The 20,779-nt window shown below is 38.3% G+C and overlaps 1 protein-coding gene across 2 annotated transcripts; it reads left to right on the forward strand.

Annotated features, from left to right (window-relative positions):
* Positions 1-4,584: 4,584 nt before the first annotated feature.
* Positions 4,585-20,774, forward strand: LOC145462542 (epithelial sodium channel subunit alpha-like). 2 transcript variants are annotated; one of them, XM_081446091.1, is made up of 13 exons: positions 4,585-5,577; positions 9,518-9,899; positions 10,979-11,093; positions 11,537-11,783; positions 12,350-12,483; positions 13,769-13,932; positions 14,230-14,340; positions 15,937-16,054; positions 16,348-16,426; positions 16,589-16,646; positions 17,116-17,183; positions 17,981-18,071; positions 18,766-20,774. In XM_081446091.1, exons 2-13 carry the CDS (start codon positions 9,540-9,542, stop codon positions 18,943-18,945), a joined length of 1,725 nt encoding a protein of 574 aa, XP_081302217.1. In that variant the 5' UTR covers positions 4,585-5,577; positions 9,518-9,539; the 3' UTR covers positions 18,946-20,774. The 2 variants fall into 2 exon arrangements, with proteins under 2 accessions (XP_081302217.1, XP_081302209.1); XM_081446083.1 differs by lacking the exon at positions 4,585-5,577 and adding an exon at positions 7,962-9,426.
* Positions 20,775-20,779: the final 5 nt, after the last annotated feature.

Below are 20,779 nucleotides of genomic sequence, written 5' to 3' on the forward strand. Positions count from 1 at the left end.
CCGTTCGAATTTATAAGAGACTTTTCGTGAGAGAATTGAAAAGGTACTATGCGTTTTACTTTAAAGCAATTGCACTGAGTCTTAATTAATCTCTTACGTCATTGATTTCTTAGTTGACGAATTAACAAAAACTTACTCAGAGACCCCCCTTTTTTATCAAACTTTCAACTCTCCAAAATATTTGACAATTTGCGCGCGACTTTATAAAAATTCGGCACAATATTAACCCAAAACTACAGAGATATGTCAAAGTAAAGTAATACTAAAAAACAGCGACAAAAAGATCATTGGAAAGAAATATATTATATATAAAAATTTCAAATTGGGAAACATGTGAAAACACGGTAGTTATACGACAATTTGTAGACTCCTTTTTAAGGCTGGGCTTTTCAAAGCGAAAAAAATGTTAGAAACTTTTGATCTAAATACACCTGTTAGAAGTCTATTCTGTTAATTGAGAATTGCCGTTTGTAAATCCTTTATAGAGTTAATTACTCGAGCCTTCATACCATTAGTCATATCAGTATCATATGACTGGGAAAATCACATAAGCGCGCCCGTTAAAGTGCACTGCAGTGTAAATCAGAAATTAACGAAATTGGCCTGCTCTCGGCCAGTCAAGTAATTTTCTCAGTTACATAATAAGAGTGTTTTTTTTATTGACTGTCCAAATGTCATTGGTATGAATTATTACACCACACGATTGGCTTAAAAACTCTCCCAATTTTTCATCCAATCAGAAGTAAAACCAAAACCAATAATGACTCGCTCACACACGTTTTCCCGCGCTCACCCTCATAGGTTTTGGTTTTTCGACACACAATTGAAAACTGTACTATTGAGTAGTAATTTGTCGCTATCTCTTCTGACATTGGCATTCGCAATTTACAGTTACGTACTCAGTCCCTATCTAGGTAATATCTCATCTTGTTTTTTAGTCAATCTACCAGTCTGATTTAGAGAGGAAAAACAAATTCTTGTTTACCAAAGATGGATCTCACAGGTAAATAACATTTTGATATTTACCAGTTTTACTTAGGATATTTTCGATGGAACGGTTTACATTCAAAATAGTTTGAAACAATAGGAAATTGTTCGAATTTAGAAAACCACTACGTGGAATGATTTGCCACATAAGCTTTGTTCATGGTTGAGACTGATGAGGGTTTTAATTTTCCCTTGCCACTCAGGTCGGTTAAGGTGGCTGGAAGCAGTTTCCAGGATCTTTCCAACAGCTATACTTTGACACATCAATACTACCATAGTATATTAAGCAACGCGACTGTATTGGTGTAACATAAACGCCCAGCCTTTGGTAAAGCAACAATGTAATCTTTGTGGCTTAATAGGTTACCGTAGCAACAGTACAACCTGTTTAACTCCGTTATTTTTTGCTCTAAGTGGTTACAACTCAAAAACGAGCTCGGTAAACTCCATAGTTCAGATGGCGATGTAAGATTAGCCTAGTGTATGACGGTGATAATTTAGCTTATCAGGACCCTGTTATGATGAATGACGTCTGAAGAATTGGTGGTACTTCTCAAATTGAACTTTTTCTTATGCTTGTTCTTTGTGTAATCTATTGAAACTTTGTCCGCACTACAGCCACCCTGTAAACATTACTACCACCACCATGTCAACACGGCTATAACTAGGTTGTAGAGTAGGGGGGGGGGGGGAGGAACTGCCGTGTACAATGCCAGCTCTAAAGCTAGACAAGATGAAAATTAGAAAATTAATACCTCAACAGTAATTTTTATTACGGAAAACCAATTCCTTTCCGAGTGTTACTCTTAAGAAAGGAAACTGAGGATCTTACAATACAAAAGAATGTTCTTTTGACCTGGAATACATACGTGCATCCCCACACCCATCTCTTATCTGAGGACTGTATTTTGCCATCAACAGATTGAAGATTTCGTGTCCGACATTGGCGGTCAGTTGGGTCTGTGGATTGGGTTCTCTGTTATGACTATGGTTGAATTCTTGGAGCTTTTCATGCTACTCTTCCGCACAGCATTTAAAACCTGCAGAGCTAAGAAAACAGCCGAGTCAAGTCGTGTACCGGAACGGATATAAAGGCGGTGTTGGAAGAGAACGCCACAAATGCCTGGTCAGCTTTGTTAATACGCTTCATTTTAACGCGATACATAAAACAATTTGAACAATGTTGTGTAGTAACCACACGGAATTGATCATGAGGCACTTTCCATTCAGCCAGAAATTCCTCAAATTCCGAAACGAGGACAAATGGTACAGAAATTTCCTGTAAGAGATTCCAGAAAATCCGGAAAAAGTTGACTTTACGAAAAACGAACCGTTGGACTGAAAATTCGGGAAATCCGGTCCAGGAAGGAAAGTCGAATTGAACAGAAATTTCCGGTAAGAAACTGTCGACTACTTCGGAATATCTCGCAAGGCTAGGTTATCCCGTCTTTTCCTAAAATTCCATTCGTCACTGGAAATTTCCCGACTTCAAACCGGAATTTGTCTTTGAATGGAAAGCGCTTCTGAGCAATATAAATATCAGTTTATGCTATGCTTTTTATCGAATAATTGACAAACACGCTAAATAACGGGTTTTTTTCTTGTTATGTGTAATTTTCAGTTGAACGTTCTTGCAAACCTTGAACTGGACGGCAGTGCAAAATGAAAGTATCCTGATCATCAAGGCATCAATCAACAAGTGTAAATCCAAAAAAAATCAGAGTTGTTTTAATTTTAACAATTATATATTGTTTATCCGCGAAAAGCTCATATCCAGTACTCGGTACAGAACGTTTTCACTCACGTGGCCAGCACACATGCAAATTTATTGGAACAAAAGAAAGTGTTAACATAAGAAAAGAGTTCAACTCCAACTGGATTGGTTTGGTACACCAACATGGCTGCCGTGACGTCATTTGAAAACGCTCTATACATCTAAAACTTGCAGCCTCTTGCAGTTGAAATTTTTGCATACATCAGTCATTGCCAGCTGTGCTCATTCCTTCCCCCACCCCCGTCAATAGTGGGCCGTTTTCTCACACTGTCCATCTCGGATGTCAGGCATAAGCCCTCTACCTATATACCCCGGCCCATTTGACTATCACGTTTGTTCAATTCATTGCCAGGTAAATACGGTAAGTTTCTTAATTAAAACTTCTAGATAAGACAGAAATGCCGGAGACGCTAGACCTGTGGAATGAGCTATGGGCTTTACTTTTACGGCCGGAAAAAAGACCTAGCTAGTAAGACGAGAAACGAAGAACATACTGAACCTTTTTGAGTCACTACCCTGGGGTCTTTAAACAACTAGTTTGTCCCGGCTTTTTTTTATTTTTTTATTTTTTTATTTTTTTTGCAGAGGCTGGCCGGGAGGGAGGGCATGGGCACCCCTGGAATCGACTGATACATTACTTACGCAAGTTGCATTGTAGACTTTCAGAAAAGTCCTTCGTGCAATTCTAGTTGCATTGAGATTCTTTATAGTAATATGTGAATAAAAAAGCTTCAGCTCTTTGACCATAGTTAGTTGAAGCATTAAGTTATTGGGAGATTCGTTTTGGGTATGATTCAACGTTACTTTACATAGAGCAATACAAGCTATGTAACCTTCAAAACGAATACACAATAGGTTATCGGATATGGTTGCTCATTAAGTAACTCATAGCGTCAAAAATAAATAAATAAATAAATAAATAAATAAAAAATAGAATTCGGTACAAAACTCTCTATTCTCCAAAACAATAAAAATGCTAAATTGAAGTAACACTGCAAATGTTGCCATATCCTTCAAAACTCCTTGGATATTTAAATCTTCTCCTTGAAAAGTCCCTGAATTCATTAATTTTGTCAGCAAGTGTTTGAGTACTTGAGACTACAGAGAGGCAACGTCAATAACCGTGGGAAAAAATCTTGGCCACATCAGAATATACTAAAGGCATGAATAAATGGGCACTGAAAGTTTCAACGTTTCTAGAGTGAAATAGCTTGTGAATAAATTTAATAATTTCGACCACTCTGGAAATCCAACCGAAAATGCACGCTTTTTTTATATAGGAACGTCTATTTTTGGAGCTGAGGCTGAACATTCCTATCTTTTTCTTTTTGCGATTTGAGGCTGAAAACGTTCTTGAGATGTATACAAGGTCAACTGCCTTGATAACACTTCAGACTTTGTGTCACCTGATGACTTTGATGGCGTGGAAGTTATTTTGAAACAGTTGTAAATAAGAGCTGCTGACTATTACAAACCGAGATGTGCGTCATACAATATGCAAGAAAAACATATTTGATGTTTATACAAAACATGCCCTTTAAGTATTTGAGTTAATTTTACATTTTTTTCTACCTTTATCTTGGCGCCACTTCACCAGATTCCTTCCGGATTGCTTTGCTCTTCGCCGCTCGCGTGCGTGACTCAAAGGTGAGCCTGCATGCAGGCTACTTTATTTTATGCTTGTCATTTAATACATATACAGATTAGCAAAATAGAAACGTCCTTAATCGACTCTCAGGCTGAGAAATGTTCTTAATACGTTCTTAAAATTTTGGTTAATCTCAGCCTCAACGTTCTTAGAAAAAAGGCTGTTATATAAAAAAAAGAGTGTAAAAACCGGCCGGAGGGGAGGGTACACGTACTAACATCCGAGGTCCTAATCCGATTACATCACGCATCAATTATGCAATCAAAACATGCTCACAACACACGGGGTGCAGCGAGGTCACTTAGTAAGGAGCGTGGGACGTGATTTTGTTGTTTTAGTCGTTGCTATGGACAAACGCACGCAAACCGTTTAACAAGATCAGTTCTTCGCTCAAGACAATTCCTTAAGTCCTTTTAATTTCTTTTCGAAGTTGATATCCTGTTTGGGTGCTAACTGGACAATAACGGTAAATTTGAATGCCTAAGAGAATTCAAAAGCTACTTTCAAATTTTTGTTGTTTTTGCTCGTTCGCTTAACCGGAAAATAAGATCGATGTGTGGACGATATCATTTAACGTCATCTCATCTTATCCCCGGAAAGATCAGACTGTAAGCTTGCGGCCGGAAAGATTTAATTTTTAATTTGCTATATCGTATTCCCCAGATTGGCATTCATGATTGGTTCGTGAAAAAGTTAAACACATCACGTATTGTCGTAAAAGGGTGTCATTCATGTTAAGACAACACGTATTTACCGTGAGTTTTTGTTGTCATGAATACTCAATGAACAAAGCAATCAAATCATGGACTGTCATTAGGGGTTTATTTATGCAAAATCAATGGTAAGTCATGGATAACTAATACATGCTGACAGCTAAACGTGTTTTGCATAGGAAGGTAACAAAAGTTTGACGTCAGTGATGTTTTGACTCCATGCGCACGGATCGAGTCATTAGGGCAGTAAACTGCTGTTTAATACCTCAACGAGGGAAATACGTGTTCCGGTTGTTCTTTTAAAGACAGTCCCTACCAAGGTTGCTCTACGTTTTAAGTCCTGCTGTTTGAACACGAAAGATTTGATCTTTGGAGTCGGTTGAATTCATTAGACAGCCGATATAGCACACCACTGAAGGACTGAAGAGCACGTTGCTGAGAGAAGACTTGTAAAGGTTAGATTTCCTTACATTTAAATTGTAACACACAGCATATGTTCCCAATAAGTCATATTTCGAGAATTGAGTATTTTTCCAGCTGTCGATCACGCAGTTACTCAGTATTGCTTAAAAAGGTCTCTAATTGTGACTTCGTAAGTGAGAAGTGAACTATGGAAATTCAAACCAAGTTACCTTTTAAGTAAAAGGTGTTAACTTCTTAGTTTTGTTAAAATGCGTTGATTTTGCCTGTTTTGTGGACCTACAGGTGAACTTATTTTCTTATTATTTGCTCCTTGTCCAAGGAACAACTAATTGGTTCGAAACATCTTGTTCATGTCGCAATACCTATTATTGTACAATTGCTATTTTGAATTGACAACAGAAAACGCTTGGGGTCATTTTAGCAACGTACTCGACTCTTAACAAAACTAAGATAATTAATATTTCCAGCGACAGCGCAACTTAAGAATTGTTAACTTCAAGACAAAAAGTAGTTTTCCCAATTATGCATTGAATTTTTCCATTGTATCTCAGATTGTACCTGACCTACGCCGAGAAGAAAGGCTGTAAGTCGTTTAATTTGACAATTTTTTGACGTTTTTGGCGCCGAATACATTGATTTTGGTTATGTCATCGAATTTACTAGCCAGCTAAACAAACATAATAATAAAAAATTCATAAAACTAAATTGAAAATAGAATTACTCTTTTTGAACGGAAGTCAGCTGTGATCATGACAGGCCTATATGAAGAGACCAATATGCACTCGCACGCTATTTTGTTTTTCGTAATTCTTAGTTGTCGTAGAGCTAAAAAAAACATCACAAGTTAAAATATTAACCTCATAGTTTCAAGGACAAGTGAACTTCATGCCTAAAGAAAAAAGAATTTTGCAGTCATTACATGTTTTCTCGTTGTTGTTGTTGTTGTTGTTGTTTTTCATTATTTTTTTATTGTTATTATTTTTTATACTCCACTGTTCTAGACTACTTTTTTCACTGGCTAGATGACACTTGTTTGAGTGTCTCAATCGAGTGGAGTTAATAGATAAAATCATTGTTTTCTTCAAAATCCTATCAAGGGAAAAATGGACAAAGGGCGCCACATTTAACATACAGGAGCCGCGATAAGAAAAAAGTGCTCCATATATCATTAGACAACATTTCTAAGAAAATACGTGCGCTGATTGGTTAAAAATCGCGTTTCTGTAACTCGATAGAAACACAGAACTAACACGAGCTGTTGACGTAATGATGGCGCGAGCAAAGAGAATTTACATTTTGATAATCAAAGTTAACAAGTTGTTTTCCTTTTTCGTCGCGGTGTTTTCTAAAAGAAATAGAAAACATGTTCTCCGTGTTTCTATCGAGTTATAGAAACACTCGTGAAAGTGTGGGAGAACTCGAAAATGCTGTGGAAACACTCGCCCGCGGTTCGTGTTCCCACAGCATTGTCCGGTAGGAGGAGATGTAAAGAAATTGAATTAGAGTTCGTAGCAAAGCATTTTTAGATGATACAAATGCTCTATATGCTATAAATGATATAAATGAAAAAAATTTAGATCTTTTTTACAATTGTTTATTTCCAAAGAGTTGCGTTTTATCTCTTTTGAAACTTGCAGAAAAAAATGTAGAACATATACAATTACACACATATACTGTTTTATTCATTTTTTCATGGTAAAATTCAAACTGTAAAGGCTAAACAACTATAACATAATTACCTAACAGCTACGTCTTCCTCCCCGGGGGGTGGACTCTCATATAAAATGGACGGGGTGCTCGAAGTACCTTTTAGGGGTTAAAAACACAGTTTTGGTACCTCTCAGGGTGTTAAGCCTTAAAAGGTCCGCAGCGGGAACTTTCGCGGTAACTTTTAGGGTATTAAACTAAAAAATACATGACAGGAGATAATGTGATGTTTTAGAATTGGTACCGTTTAGGGGTGAAAAAAATCAAGCCACGCCCACAAAACAGGATCTTGGTACCTCTTAAGGCTGGTTTTCACTGGAGCATAAGCACAAGCATAAGCATAAGCACAAGTGAAAACAGCCACGACATAAACATAAGCATAAGCAGAAACATAAGAAGAACGAACCCACTTATTTGTCTTGTGCAGTTTTCACTAGTAACGCGCTCGACATAAGCATAAGCATAAGCACAAGAAAAACGGTTCCCTTATGCTTATGTTTATGTCGTGGCTGTTTTCAGTTGTGCTTATGCTTATGCTTGTGCTCGTGCTTATACTCTAGTGAAAACCAGCCTTTAGAGGTTGTTTTCAAAATTTCCGACGAGCACCCACGTGTTTTTAAATTGGAGTACCCCACGGAGGTCTTCATGCTGAGAAAAAGGAAACATCCAAAAACTAAATATTAACCTGCGTTCAAAGATAATTAATAGTATATGATGTTTTAAATTTAGCTGTTAACCAATATTATTTCCGTTCTTCGCCAAATAGGAGATGGTGTTCCAGGATGTTCTCTAAGAAAATTACGCATGCGTAGAAAACCTGTTCGTGAACGCACTAACGGAACGAGTGCGTTCAGTAGTTTTTCCAGACCTCAAAATTGCACTATGTGTTCCCCAGGAAAACACGGTGGTTTAACACGAAAAAAAGAAAAAAAAACGATTAAATTAAAGCAAACTTAGAAAATAAACTTCCAAAACTTAGAAAACATAAGAACACCATCTTTTTTGCTTTTGGTTTAAAAAACGTAGCTATAAACATTGCGAGAAAACGTTTCTTAAAAACATTTAAGAAATTTTTAAAAACGGTTAAAAAATGCACGACGTTTCGACGTTCTCGGAAGTTATTATCTAGCCGTAAAAAAAACAGTATGAATATTCTATAAATAGAAAAAACAATATTTCGTTAACAAGAAAGGTAACATAAAACTATGCTAGAAGCTAAACAAAGAGTTTAGCACTGATGAAGACACTAAGGGTAGGCTTCAGTTCTTAAATGAATAGCATTTCGTAAACGATACTGTCAAATTTCCCGTGGCACTTCTTAAGAACACGAAATTGTTACCGTGCACTTCTAAAAGGTGTTTGCCGATAGCCGAATACTTGTGTTTGGCAATGCGATAATGAAGGTGTCGGGCTGTACAACCAACATATTCTGCATCACACGGATCACAGGCCTAGCCTTAACACTCAGAGTGTCTCCATCAGTGCTAAACTCTTTGCTTAGCTTCTAGCATATTTTTATGTTACCTTTCTTTTTAATGAACCATTGTTTTTCTTGTATTTATAGAATATTCATACTCTTCTTTTTTTTTGGTTGATAATGACGTCCGAGAACGTCGAAACATCGCGTGAAACCGTTTTTAAAAATTTCTTAAATATTCTAAGAAAAGTTCTTTCGCAATTTTTTATAGCTAAATGTTTTAAAAAGTCGCTTCTTTTTGATGGTTTAAAATACAACGCTATAGAGCATAAAAAAAGCGAAAACATTTACATCTGAGAGGAAAAGAATCTGCGTTGGCAACACAACATCCGGGATACACGTTTTCTATAATGTCCAGCCGTGCATATGTAAACAAAAGAAACCCAAACTCAGCTCCATTAGCGGACATACAGCAGCTATGTTCTAACTATTTTTAAACAATGCCATGGGAATACTAAAATACTGATGTTGTTATTATTGCTGTTGTTGTATTAAGTTAGGTTTTATTGATTCAATATCACTCTTCTGATAGCTTTGATTGGTTAATAACATTGTGGTCACCATGAAAACACAGTGGCTTTACGCGTAAAAACGATTAAAATAGACCATCCTGTATACTCGAGTGTAGTCTGACTGCGCTAATTGGTAAAGCTTCTGCGAGCTAATACGAGATGAAAATGGACTTGAAGTTTCACAGGTGCAAGAGAGAAGCTCAGAATTCTCATTTGCTTTCTTTTCTTTATTTAGCCCACTTGTTTACCTTCCCTTATCCGTTACATTCTCAACAGATTGATATTGAAACATTCATCCATGCTGAAAGGACAAAAGAGTGACAGCGATATAGTATTCCCAATGGAAGACATCAATTCCTTTAAGAAGAATATAGAAAAGCCAATGAAGACAGCTTTCACGAAACCTTCTGAAGAGGAAGAAACCAAAGAAGATGACGAGAAACAGTATTCTATTCGATTTTTGATTCTGGACTATTTTGAATACACATCAGGACATGGGCCTCCTCGCATTCTCGCGTCAAAACAGTTGGTCAGGAAAATCTTTTGGACTTTGTTATTTCTGGCCGCACTGGGGGTGTCTTCATGGCAGATAGCGACACTGTTTGAGACGTACAAATCCCGACCTTTGAGCACTCACGTTGCCATACAACACGAAACGGTAAGGGAGTCAGTTTTTAACCCGTGATTGCGATAGCAAGGGAAGAGTTGTAGTGGGTGATTCATTACATTAGTGGCTGATTCGTCACTTTAGCAACGTTGAGCGCATCCCAATTGATAGATCCGCTGTGATCCGGTACTTCGTATTTTTAACCAAATTTTTAACTTTATTTTGACTTTATACTGCTGAAATTCTACCCTCAGCAGCTCCACTGAGCAGAATATTGATCAATGTGAATACGTACGGTTAAGTGTACTCGCATATGAAGACGACAGTCACCCATAAGAGATCCGAGAGGATAGTTATTACAAGCGTAAGCTGTTTTCCCATTTCAAACTCCAAAATTAAAATCATCCGAGTTCATCATCTAATTACCGTGTCTGTGCATGTACTGCAATTTAATATATCTACAAGCGACCAATCTCGTTCCTGAATATAGAGCTCTGGTCAAATCCAGAACCGGAAGCAAGATTCGGTGTTAAATATAAGTTAAATATTTTTTTTAGCAGATGTCAACCGAGACCTTGGCATGTTTCGAATTTGGCGCGCTTTTCTTGTATTGCTCTTAAGCAACATTTTAGACACGTGATGCCGGAGGTAGTATCACCAACCAGATTGTGCCAAGATATGAATTTTATCGGGGTGCTCTTAGTTTTTTGCCTTTTACCAAACCAAACTTGGATAAATTAGCATATTCTAGCGGGGGAAGGGCTCCCATGTGGAAAAAGCTATGGCGAATAGCTCGTCGCCTCGCTCAGGGAGCGGTGTAAATCACGAAATTTGGTCTCACTTGGGGCTTTCAGGACCAAACACCACTATTTTCAGTCTTCAAGGTATCTTTTAGGGTTGCACTCGAAGAAATAATGCTGGATTGGTATCCTTCAGGGGTTCAATACAAATTTTTCGAGTAGCATTCCCAACCTTTTTTGCATGGTAGTCCCCTCGGATGCATATCATGCATGACATAGTTCTAATACAAGAGTATAAAACACGTTATTGCATGCATACAGTTTAAGAAAGTTACTTTTGTAAAATTTTATAACTGACTCATTCCAACTGAGTGCTCTTTTCTTTTTCAGAGTCTTGACTTTCCTGCTATAACTGTTTGCAACTTTAATGCAGTGAAGCTGAGCGCTATTGATTTTTTCCCAGAAGAGTTGAGGGATGACATTAAAGCAGAAATTCCCAAAAACAGTAAGTTGTAAAGGATTTTGTTATTCTATTTACGCTGGTGTTAGAGCCCAGAAACTCCCGGGCGGAGAAATTCTTTTAAAATTTGCTGTTAACAATTCCGTAAAACCAAAACGAAGGTCATCGCTCTGGCCAATCCTAAAGGGGCCAATCCAATCAAAACGAGTGCGGGCGAATCGCGTTTCTTTTTGGTTTTACTTCTGCTGATTGGATGTGATAGTGGCGCAAGTTTCTTTTAAGCCAATCGCTTATCATAGCAATACAAAACCAACGCAAATGCAAACTTATACTTTCGACACTCAATTGAAATCAAAAGTCAAGCCTTTTAAATTGCATGAGCCGTTAATTTTCAAATATCGCTGGCAGAGTAAATCCCTAACGAACGGCAGTCATATTCATGCGATTACCACTACTAACTGAATTATTTTGCGAACTGAACTCTACAGGTTCAAAAGCCAGTCGCAAAAGAAGGGCAGTGAATAACCCATTAGGTGATCAAGGCTCGTTCAATTTTGATCAATATGAAGATGAAGAGGAAGGAATCGAGGACCCAGATTCACTGGATGAAGATTTTAGAAACAGTGAGGAAATGATAATGATTATGGCTGAGGCAGAACCCGAGGAATTGATGCCTTATGGACATCAGTTTGAGGATTTTGTGCTGTCCTGTACCTACCGAGGCGTCTCATGTGGGTAAGAGAAGTTCAGGCTGTAGTCCAGCTCTGTTTTTCTCAGATCAGACCATCTGCGCGAACGAAAATTCAGACAAACGCAATTTAAGGAGAAGAAACGTGTTCCTTCCTTTGCGTGTTGCGTTTAATTTTCCTGTTCAAGCTATTGATACTTAGGAAAAAAAAAAAGACTGCTTGCACGTGCATTTAAAAATAATTTCAATCGATTAATTTATATAGCAAGCAGTCAGTCAACGAGTCAGTTAGTAATTTGTTCAGACAGTCATTCATTTAGTTAGTCAGCCGGTCCGGCAGTCAGTCAGTCAGACCGTCAGTTAGACCGTCAGTCAGTCAGTCAATCGGTCAAATCCGTTCATTGCAGAATTTCATCTTTGAGAAGGCTTTGCAAGAAATAGCCAATCGCCCTCTTTGTCAGATTTTTTCTCACTCATATCACCTTCCTGCTTGGTAGGCACTGTAAATAACAAAAATGCGAATCGAGCGGAAACTTAGGAGTAATTTCAACTTTGGGTCAAGATAGATTGAGCTTGCACTCATGAGTCTAACCGCATTTTTACTTTGTTCAAGGAACTTTTCCAGCGTGTATTGGACTTCTTTCTGGCATTATGCATACGGAAACTGCTATGTTTTTAACGGTGGACAGGACAAAATAGGAAAGAAAGCTCCAGTATTGAAGTCCAACAAACCTGGACCCTCCCATGGTAAGAACGCCTATTATTAAAAATAACACATAAGACAGGCTGCGGTTATTAACAAATGTTATTCAAACTCGAGGCTCAGGGATTAAAAAGGAATTTGTTAATACATTGATCGTTTAAGGGGATTTTTTACAAGTACCCATCGTGCCTGGTCTATTTTTGGGTCGATATTCATTCATATTCTGACCTGAACTGCAGGTCTCGTCGCATTTTGTTAATTGAACGCTCGTTGTTTTTCTTATCCTTGGGGAGGAGTGGTGTGCTTAGTGAACCCTTAGCGGGGTAATTTCGCTGTGTTATTAGGAAAGACGCAAGTGCAAGCTTTGGCATGCAGTCTTCGTCGATGTTGTCAAGACTCGGAATTCTGATAACAAGTTTGTATACGGACTTATTTTATCTTTGAAAGAGAAAATCACTGCAGAGAACACCAGTCCCGCAGGAGTTATTCTTATTCTTCGGCCATTTCAGCTTGAGTAAAAATAAAAAACAAAAGTGCGTTCACAAACATAACAAAACATCTTCTTAATTGAATTTTGTTTATAAAATATCGAATAATAAAGTGTATTATCGTTTGTCACACGATGTAGTCACTTTAGATGTAGATCGCGACGTTTCGACTGCTTACTGCTAGTCTTCTTCAGGCAATAAGGTCGACTGATTGCATGGTATCATTTATATCACAAAGGTCGGCTGTGATTGGTGCAGTTCGATCAACCTATTGTTCCGTTGTTCCGGCAAGCAGCTGTTCCCTCAGTGGTCCGCTGTTGTACCGTTCTCCTGTTGTTGTGTTTTTTGATCGTGGGCATCCATGCTTCAGGAATTTCAATTCCACTATCCCTGTTGATGTTATTAGGGTGAAGTCTTATGTGAATAGCTTCCTTGACCCTACGTGTGTACCAGTGAGGATCTCGATCAATAAACTTGCCCTCATTCCAGATAGGATAGTGGCCGGTCTCGTGGGTGTGTTCAGAAACGGCGGAGGTCTGGGTACGGGCGAGTCGTATATCCCTGTCGTGTTCTTTGATCCTCTCCTGCAAAGATCTCCCTGTTTCTCCGTGTACCAATCACAGCCGACCTTTGTGATATAAGTGATACCGTGCAATCAGTCGACCTTATCGCCTGAAGAAGACTAGCAGTAAGCAGTCGAAACGTCGCGATCTACATCTAAAGTGACTACATCGTGTGACAAACGATAATACACTTTATTATTGCATCTACCAAGATGAATAACAACAAACTTTTCCTCGTCATATAAAATATCGCTTTTTAATTTTCATTTTCCTCGTAGGGTTAAATCTCGAGTTAAATATCGAACAAGATGAGTATCTTGGAGCCTTCACAGAAGAGGCCGGAGTCAGAATAGACATTTCAAATCAAGGAGAAATGGCCTTTCCTCGCGAGAAAGGACTCAGCGCTGCACCAGGATTTTCTACATCAATTGGAATGCGAAAGGTGAGCGTTATAAGATTTTGGCGACACGCAATAGAGCCCAAAGTAGCCCATGGCGAGACCAAACGGGCCTGATATGCTGCCAAAACGTAGAAGAAAGATTCTTACACCTCATCGTAGCACATCAAGCCAGTGACTTGATAGCGCAGGATATCAGAACAGTATACAACGCTGCTGATTGGGTGCTTGCGAATTTAGGCGTGGCCGAAAATATTTATAATGCAAAATACTAACATAGTAATACTAACATAGCATAGCTTCCTACTTAGAAATGAAATAATCAAATTAGAATTTTTGCAGGTTGTGCTTAACAGAAAGGATCCATTCAACAACAAGAGATGTTTAAACAGTTCAACTCTGGATAGCGCTAATCTTTACAGACAAGCTTTCCAAGTCAATTATTCTTCCACGGTAAGCGGCCATCGCCATCAATAAACAATCACAGAAAAAGTTCCTAGGAAAATTTCTCTTAAAGTGCCTATGAAGTAAAAAATAATTGCTGCTTATTTGAAAGGCTTTTCAAAGTAAAGAAGAATGGCATTTCCCTTTTTGGAATATCTTTTTTCGTTCTAGAGATATTTACGTTTTTGTATTGTGCAAATGAGGAAGGTGATGACGTCATAGGTGGTTCCTCTTGAACAGTACAACACTGAATCAAGAATATCTCTAGAAATATTGGAGCAGTGTTCTTCAAACTTGGCACCACAAATGTACATCACTAAAGAAACAGAATGATACCTTCTGTGTGGTTGCCATGGCAACAATTTTGGCTCCAGTCTTTTTCTGTGAAAAACCAAATATGCCAATTTGCAACCCTTCGAAAAGGGACAGAGGGTCCTGCTCGGAACACACATAATTCCCATATTGTCTTAACTCTCCCCACTAGATTGTTGGGAGTGGATGATCCTTGTTTAAGATAAAATCTGGTAATGTTAGTTTTAATTAAAACAGGACCAGCGGCATAACTGTTGTCATGACGATGGCACGACCAGTGTCATTTTGTTTCTTTTGTGATGTACATTTCTGGTGCCAAGTTTAAAGAACACCGCTTTAATATTTCTAGAGATATTCTTGATTGAGTGTTGAACTGTTTTAGTGGAACCACTTATGACGTCATCACTTATAATACAAAAACGTGAATATCTCTAAAACGAAAAACGATATTCCAAAAAGGAAAACGCCATTCTTCTTTACTTTGAAAAGCCTTTCAAATCAGCAGCAATTATTTTTTACTTCATAGGCACTTTAATAGCGGAGCTCGTGCGCGCCGACGACGCGCAAGTGGGGCCCCATACCATACAATTTGGTAACCCATCGATCTGGAAAATTCTGGTTGTCACGTGACTGTGCGTACGTCCGTACGCCACGTGCACTTGAGAGTAGCACCACTACCATAGGTACATCGTTGATATTGGGCATCCATGTTATGGTTAATTGACAGCTGTCAAAACAATGTATGCGCTGACCAGTATCATGAGACCATATCGCGGGCTTAGTTTTAGAGCTCATCGAGGTCGCGTGTGTTTTTGAAGCACAAAATTTCGGCACGAATTAACCCCAGGCGCGTTGAATTTTCTTCCGAGATATTTTTTGCACAATCGTCTCTTGGAAAGTCCCTATATATTGCGTACGTAATTTCTACAATCTTGGAAAAACTGGGTACGCTTATTGGGTATAGTTTGTTGTGGTTTAACAGGGGAAAATAGTGAAACCACACGCTGAACAACTACATGCTCACAATTGATCATTTTTTTGAGTCCCTGATCCAAGAGAAAAACATCCTTTTTTTTTTCCTTATGGTTAACTTGACGCAATCAGGGGCTCCGCTTTGAAGCTTGGCTAAATCTATATATTATCTCGTACTGAAGAAGAGCTGACGAATCAAAATCAGATATCCAGCGTCAATATCCCAGCTGAGATATAAAAATAAGCAAGATCCGTTATATCAGTGTCAAGGAAGGATGCATGAATTAATAGTCTATTCAATTATACTTCATTCTAACACAGGCATGCAAAGAATCCTGCTTGGCTTTCAACCAAAGAAAAGAATGCAAATGTATGGAGTACAGATTCCCAATTCCTTCAAACAACACTCCAGTTTGTAATATTTTCAACAAGACAACTGGTAAGCCTTGTAGATATTCCAATCCCCCGCCCACCACCAATAACACAACGCTTTTCATTTACGGGAAGCTAAGTCTGGTCCGAAATTAGGGCCTTATGGCCACCTTTTTTACGCTCACCTTTTCAGCGGGCTCCTCTATTTAAAAGCAGGGGAGGACCCTAAAATAACCTTTATTCCAAGCGTAACTGCTCACTGATAGAGTCTCACTTTATACATATTACGAGAGTGGTCCTTGTAAAATAAGACTGAACTTGGGTCAGTCTGTAATTTATTCGTCTATTTTATTGTTCCAGTTGATTGCCTCAGTAGAGTTCAAAGGGATTTCAAAAAGAATGCGTTGAACTGCACAGTATCATGCCCGCCACCTTGCAGGTGAGAAAACGTTTTTTAATATACATATGATCACCGGGAAAACACTACCATCTTTGAGGAAACGCCCCGTCTGGCTAGATAAATGACAACTTGTTATGACAGCACAAGAAGCATTTTCTAAACAGGACCTCTGCAAGCCGTTAACACTTGACTTCTTTGTAGGGAAAGCGTCTTTAAACTAACTTCATCATTTGCGGCCTGGCCATCCACGGGATATGAGGTATGTGTGTTAGTAATACTACTAGCAACAATCTTTTTCTCTTACTGAAACAGGCAGATTTTGACCACGTTTTTCAGTATTTTACATTTAAAATAAAGATGTTATTAATAGGCCACTTCCGACTTGTCTTTTGCTTGTGTCAAAACTTGTTGCGAAGAAACCATTCATATGGAAATATGCTCCACCTACTGGTTCATTTTCATGCAAATCAAACTCATTTTCATATGAAGGGTCTTGTACGAATACTCGTTTTGAAACAGAGGCACAAGGTAACTCGGAAATGGCCTACTAACACGGAGACTAGTTTTTTTCTCATGTTAATTGTTTTAGCTAATCTCTAGCCTCAATGTTGTAAAAATGGCTTTAACTACGGAGTGTTGTTTGTGCCAAAATAGAGGCATAATATAACTGTATCGTGTTTTAGATGAAAAGTTGCTAATCTTTTTTTTATTATTTTTTATTTTTTCAGCCATTTTACATTGAGAGACTGGAAGAAAAGGATCAATATCTTGAATTTGCTGATAGTAATAATTCAAGGTAATCAAAATGCTTTTTTGTGCTTCAAACTGAAACAAACTACTTTCTTCTATACAATTTATAATTGGGACAGAGACTCCCAAACAAATACATTCATGTCTTCACCTCTCCCCGCTTAGCTGACCAGCTTTCTAGAAACCCTTGTGGAAATACAGTTGGTTGCCTCATGATAAAGCTACAATTAAACTTCAGGTCGTACCTACCTAGTGTTTTTAGATGAACGACAGAAATTGTTATGTACAACGGGAAATGTTTCATCAAATGACCAACCAGTTCTTTCGTTCAAGAGCGGCCAAACTCTTAAGTATAATCAATGACTGACGGTGTGTACAAAAACCACTCACTTATTTCCATTATAAAAGGTCACCAGACCTGATCTGTATCGCGCATCGTTGGTACCTGCTCCTATCTAGTTTCTGTTTTATCGACATTCTTTTATTATGTTACGTTGAGTTCATATGTTAAAATATGCATTTTTTTTAAGAAAAGAAATGTTGCACCCTCGAAAAGTGTCATATTACATTCCTACCGCCCATAACGGCCACCTCTCTACTACGACCACTTTCCGCTGTCCCCTGGGAGGCCGTTGTGGAGAGGTTCCACTGTAAACTGTTAACTAAAACTTATGTAATGTAACTGACCCCATTTCGACCTTTTTGACAGTTTTTTTTTTTCAGTAATCTCATTTCCAAGTCATCTTCAATAAGGGAATCTTCCATTATTTCCAAAACATTTTACCTAACAGATGATAAATAATGAAACTTCCATTTTGACTGTTGCATTTCATATTTTCTTAGTTCCAGCAAAATAAGGTCCAACGTCCTAAAGTTGAACATATTTTTCGAAGAACTTAATTTTGAATCCATTACCGAGGAGAGATCTTATGAGGTAAGTATTTAATCACTAAACAAAACTTAGTTAACAAACAAGTTTCCTGTTGGTGGCAAGTTGTGATCACGTGATTTTTATCATCATCATCATCATTATCTATTTTGCAAGGTAGCTCAGGGTAGACAACAGAATTGATCGCTTTTTGTCCCAGGGACATGAAACAAATTTGGCGGCCTCTTTCGTGGCTCGCAAGGGCATTAAAATAGTCACGATATAGAGACATAAAATTAATAATTTTGAGGCCAAAATGATTTTTTCCCAACTTAAAGCTCATTCACAATTGTAACAAACCGTAACAAACCATATACAACCACTCGAGAGTCGTGCTGTGTCGACTTACGTTAAATTAATTCTTTATTGGCGTCACTTGACAAGGAATGTAAATTGTATGAAATTACCACTGTCAAACATTTTTTCACGAATAACTTATTGATCCCTTTTATTAACAACTCACAAAGTGACCAGCTCCCAGCTGGCTTGATAGCTCAGTTGGTAGAACAATGCACCGGTATCGCAGAGGTCACGGATTCGAAACCCGTTCAAGCTTGAATTTCCTTCAGGCTTTAAATTCACAACTGCTTAAGTTGTGTGTATAACTGCAATGATCAATCATGTCTTCATAACTTTCTCCGCAGTTCAAATATATGATCTTCCATATATTCACTTGATCCATTTTATGTTCTACCAACAGCTAGCGAACTTCGTCTCTGATCTGGGCGGATCCCTTGGTCTCTGGATAGGGATGTCTGTGCTATCGTTTGCAGAAGTTTTCGAATTGCTGTTGTTAATAGGCTACGCCCTTCTTAGAAAGTTGCGGACAAGACTGAGCGGTAGAATAAGATCATCTTCAATCCCTGGAAGGGGAACCTGACTTGTTGGTAATGAGAAGAATGCTTTCGACGCACAAACCAGCAGTTACACATAACGTGGTTTTGTACTCTGTACAGTTCATTCAAAATTGTGAGAAAAAGACTAAAAACTATTTAAAAGAAAAACATTGATTTTGCGTACAGCCAAGAGCACCGAATGATATTTTCTAGTTCGTTATTCGCTTATTCTCACATTCTCACATGTGACAGTGTTCAAGTCTCTAAGTTTAGACAAACGTTTCATTTGGTCGTGCTTATTGTATACGCATGCGCAGCAGGCACATTTTAAGCTCTGTCTTCATTCTCGACCCCAGACCCTTCGCTTTCTCGCCGTCCGTCATGCGCAAAAGAGTTCTGGAGTCGTGAATGGCCCTATCTTGTATATTGCAAATGGAGTGCATCACAGACAACTAAAACATTTAGGCGTATAGCAGCAAAACGGCACAAGTAACATGAAACACCAGTCTCCATACAGTACTATCATGAAGTATAGCTATAAATTCAAATAACGTCTCTTTTTTTAGTACTGTACACCGAACTAAGCTCCACAATCACGTCGCAAAAGTAGCAACTTTATTTAAAGAGGGGTCACACGGTGGACGCTGATAAACCAGTGGCCCTCTAACCTAAAAATTAAAAGATATATGATATTTAAAAAGGTGGGGTTAAAAATACGTATACTCCAGAAATATGGGTTAATATGTAAAAAAAAGGAGGGAACTTGCATGTTTTAGCTTCCTGTTTTCTCGACGTTATAACAGTTGAAATGATGTATATGTCGTTTACTACACACAAACATCCATGACACGAGTAAATATCGAAGGATAAGACAAAATTTTCATGCTTTTTTTTGTAAATTCAAGAGAAAATGAGCATGGGCTCTTGGTAAAATTAAAGAAATATATCACGAATAAATATCATGCCATTGTCATAGGCGCGCCGTCATTTGCTTTGAATGTTGCGGACTGGTTTCTACCTAAATGATGCTATTTATTCACGAAGCACAAAAACGATGGTACATAAGTTACATCAGCTCTTTTGTGATTGTTAAGATAGTGGCATCCTTCGAGATCCTAGTCGAACCGAAAATAGCATACTTATGACTTACAGCCTCGTACCCAGGGCTCTTCCATCGAAATTTGGAAGGGACGGCGCCATCTTCATATTTCAAAGGAAAAGCTCTGGGAATGAAGTTCGATAACATAGCTTTTAATGAGAACCGTGTATTATCTCTATTTGCCCTCTTCTTGCGCGGGAAACATTAAAACCGAGCAGCAACCGATCAAAGATGCTGCTTTGATTTCTATAAGCCAACGTTATTTGTGTGGGATTTTCTGTTCTTAACTTGATTCACGAACAAAGCGATTAGTTCCTAAATAAGACGAATCCCACAAGTCTCTCGATGATTGATCAAGAGCGCAGATAGACTGCTCGATTATTTTTTTCTCGAAAATCAAAGGAAGAACGTAGCGAGTGGTTCGAGACGAAAGGCGGGATTGGTACCAGGCAAGGGTGGGGTGCGCTCGCGTTCCATCCGTTGAGAAAGAAAACTCTCCCTGGACCCTAGAAAAGAAAGCCGACCACATGCGGTCCCTAGCGAGCGAAGATTTATTAATTACTCGTATCTCAAAAACCTCAAGGCGTAAATCTTTGAATTCTGAGTTACCACACTGAGTGCTTCATTCACTAAATAAATTATATCACTCAGTGCCTTCCTCTCCTGTTTAGCTAACAAACTAATAAAACCTGAAAGAGCGCCAGCTTGGTAGAGTGTTTGACAAAGACGACTTAACTAACCCTCCCAACAGTCTTCGTTTTTTTTCTTATCTTTTCAAC

The sequence above is a fragment of the Orbicella franksi genome, chromosome 1 (genome assembly GCF_964199315.1).
Source record: "Orbicella franksi chromosome 1, jaOrbFran1.1, whole genome shotgun sequence".
In the NCBI taxonomy this organism is placed as follows: Eukaryota; Metazoa; Cnidaria; class Anthozoa; order Scleractinia; family Merulinidae; genus Orbicella; species Orbicella franksi.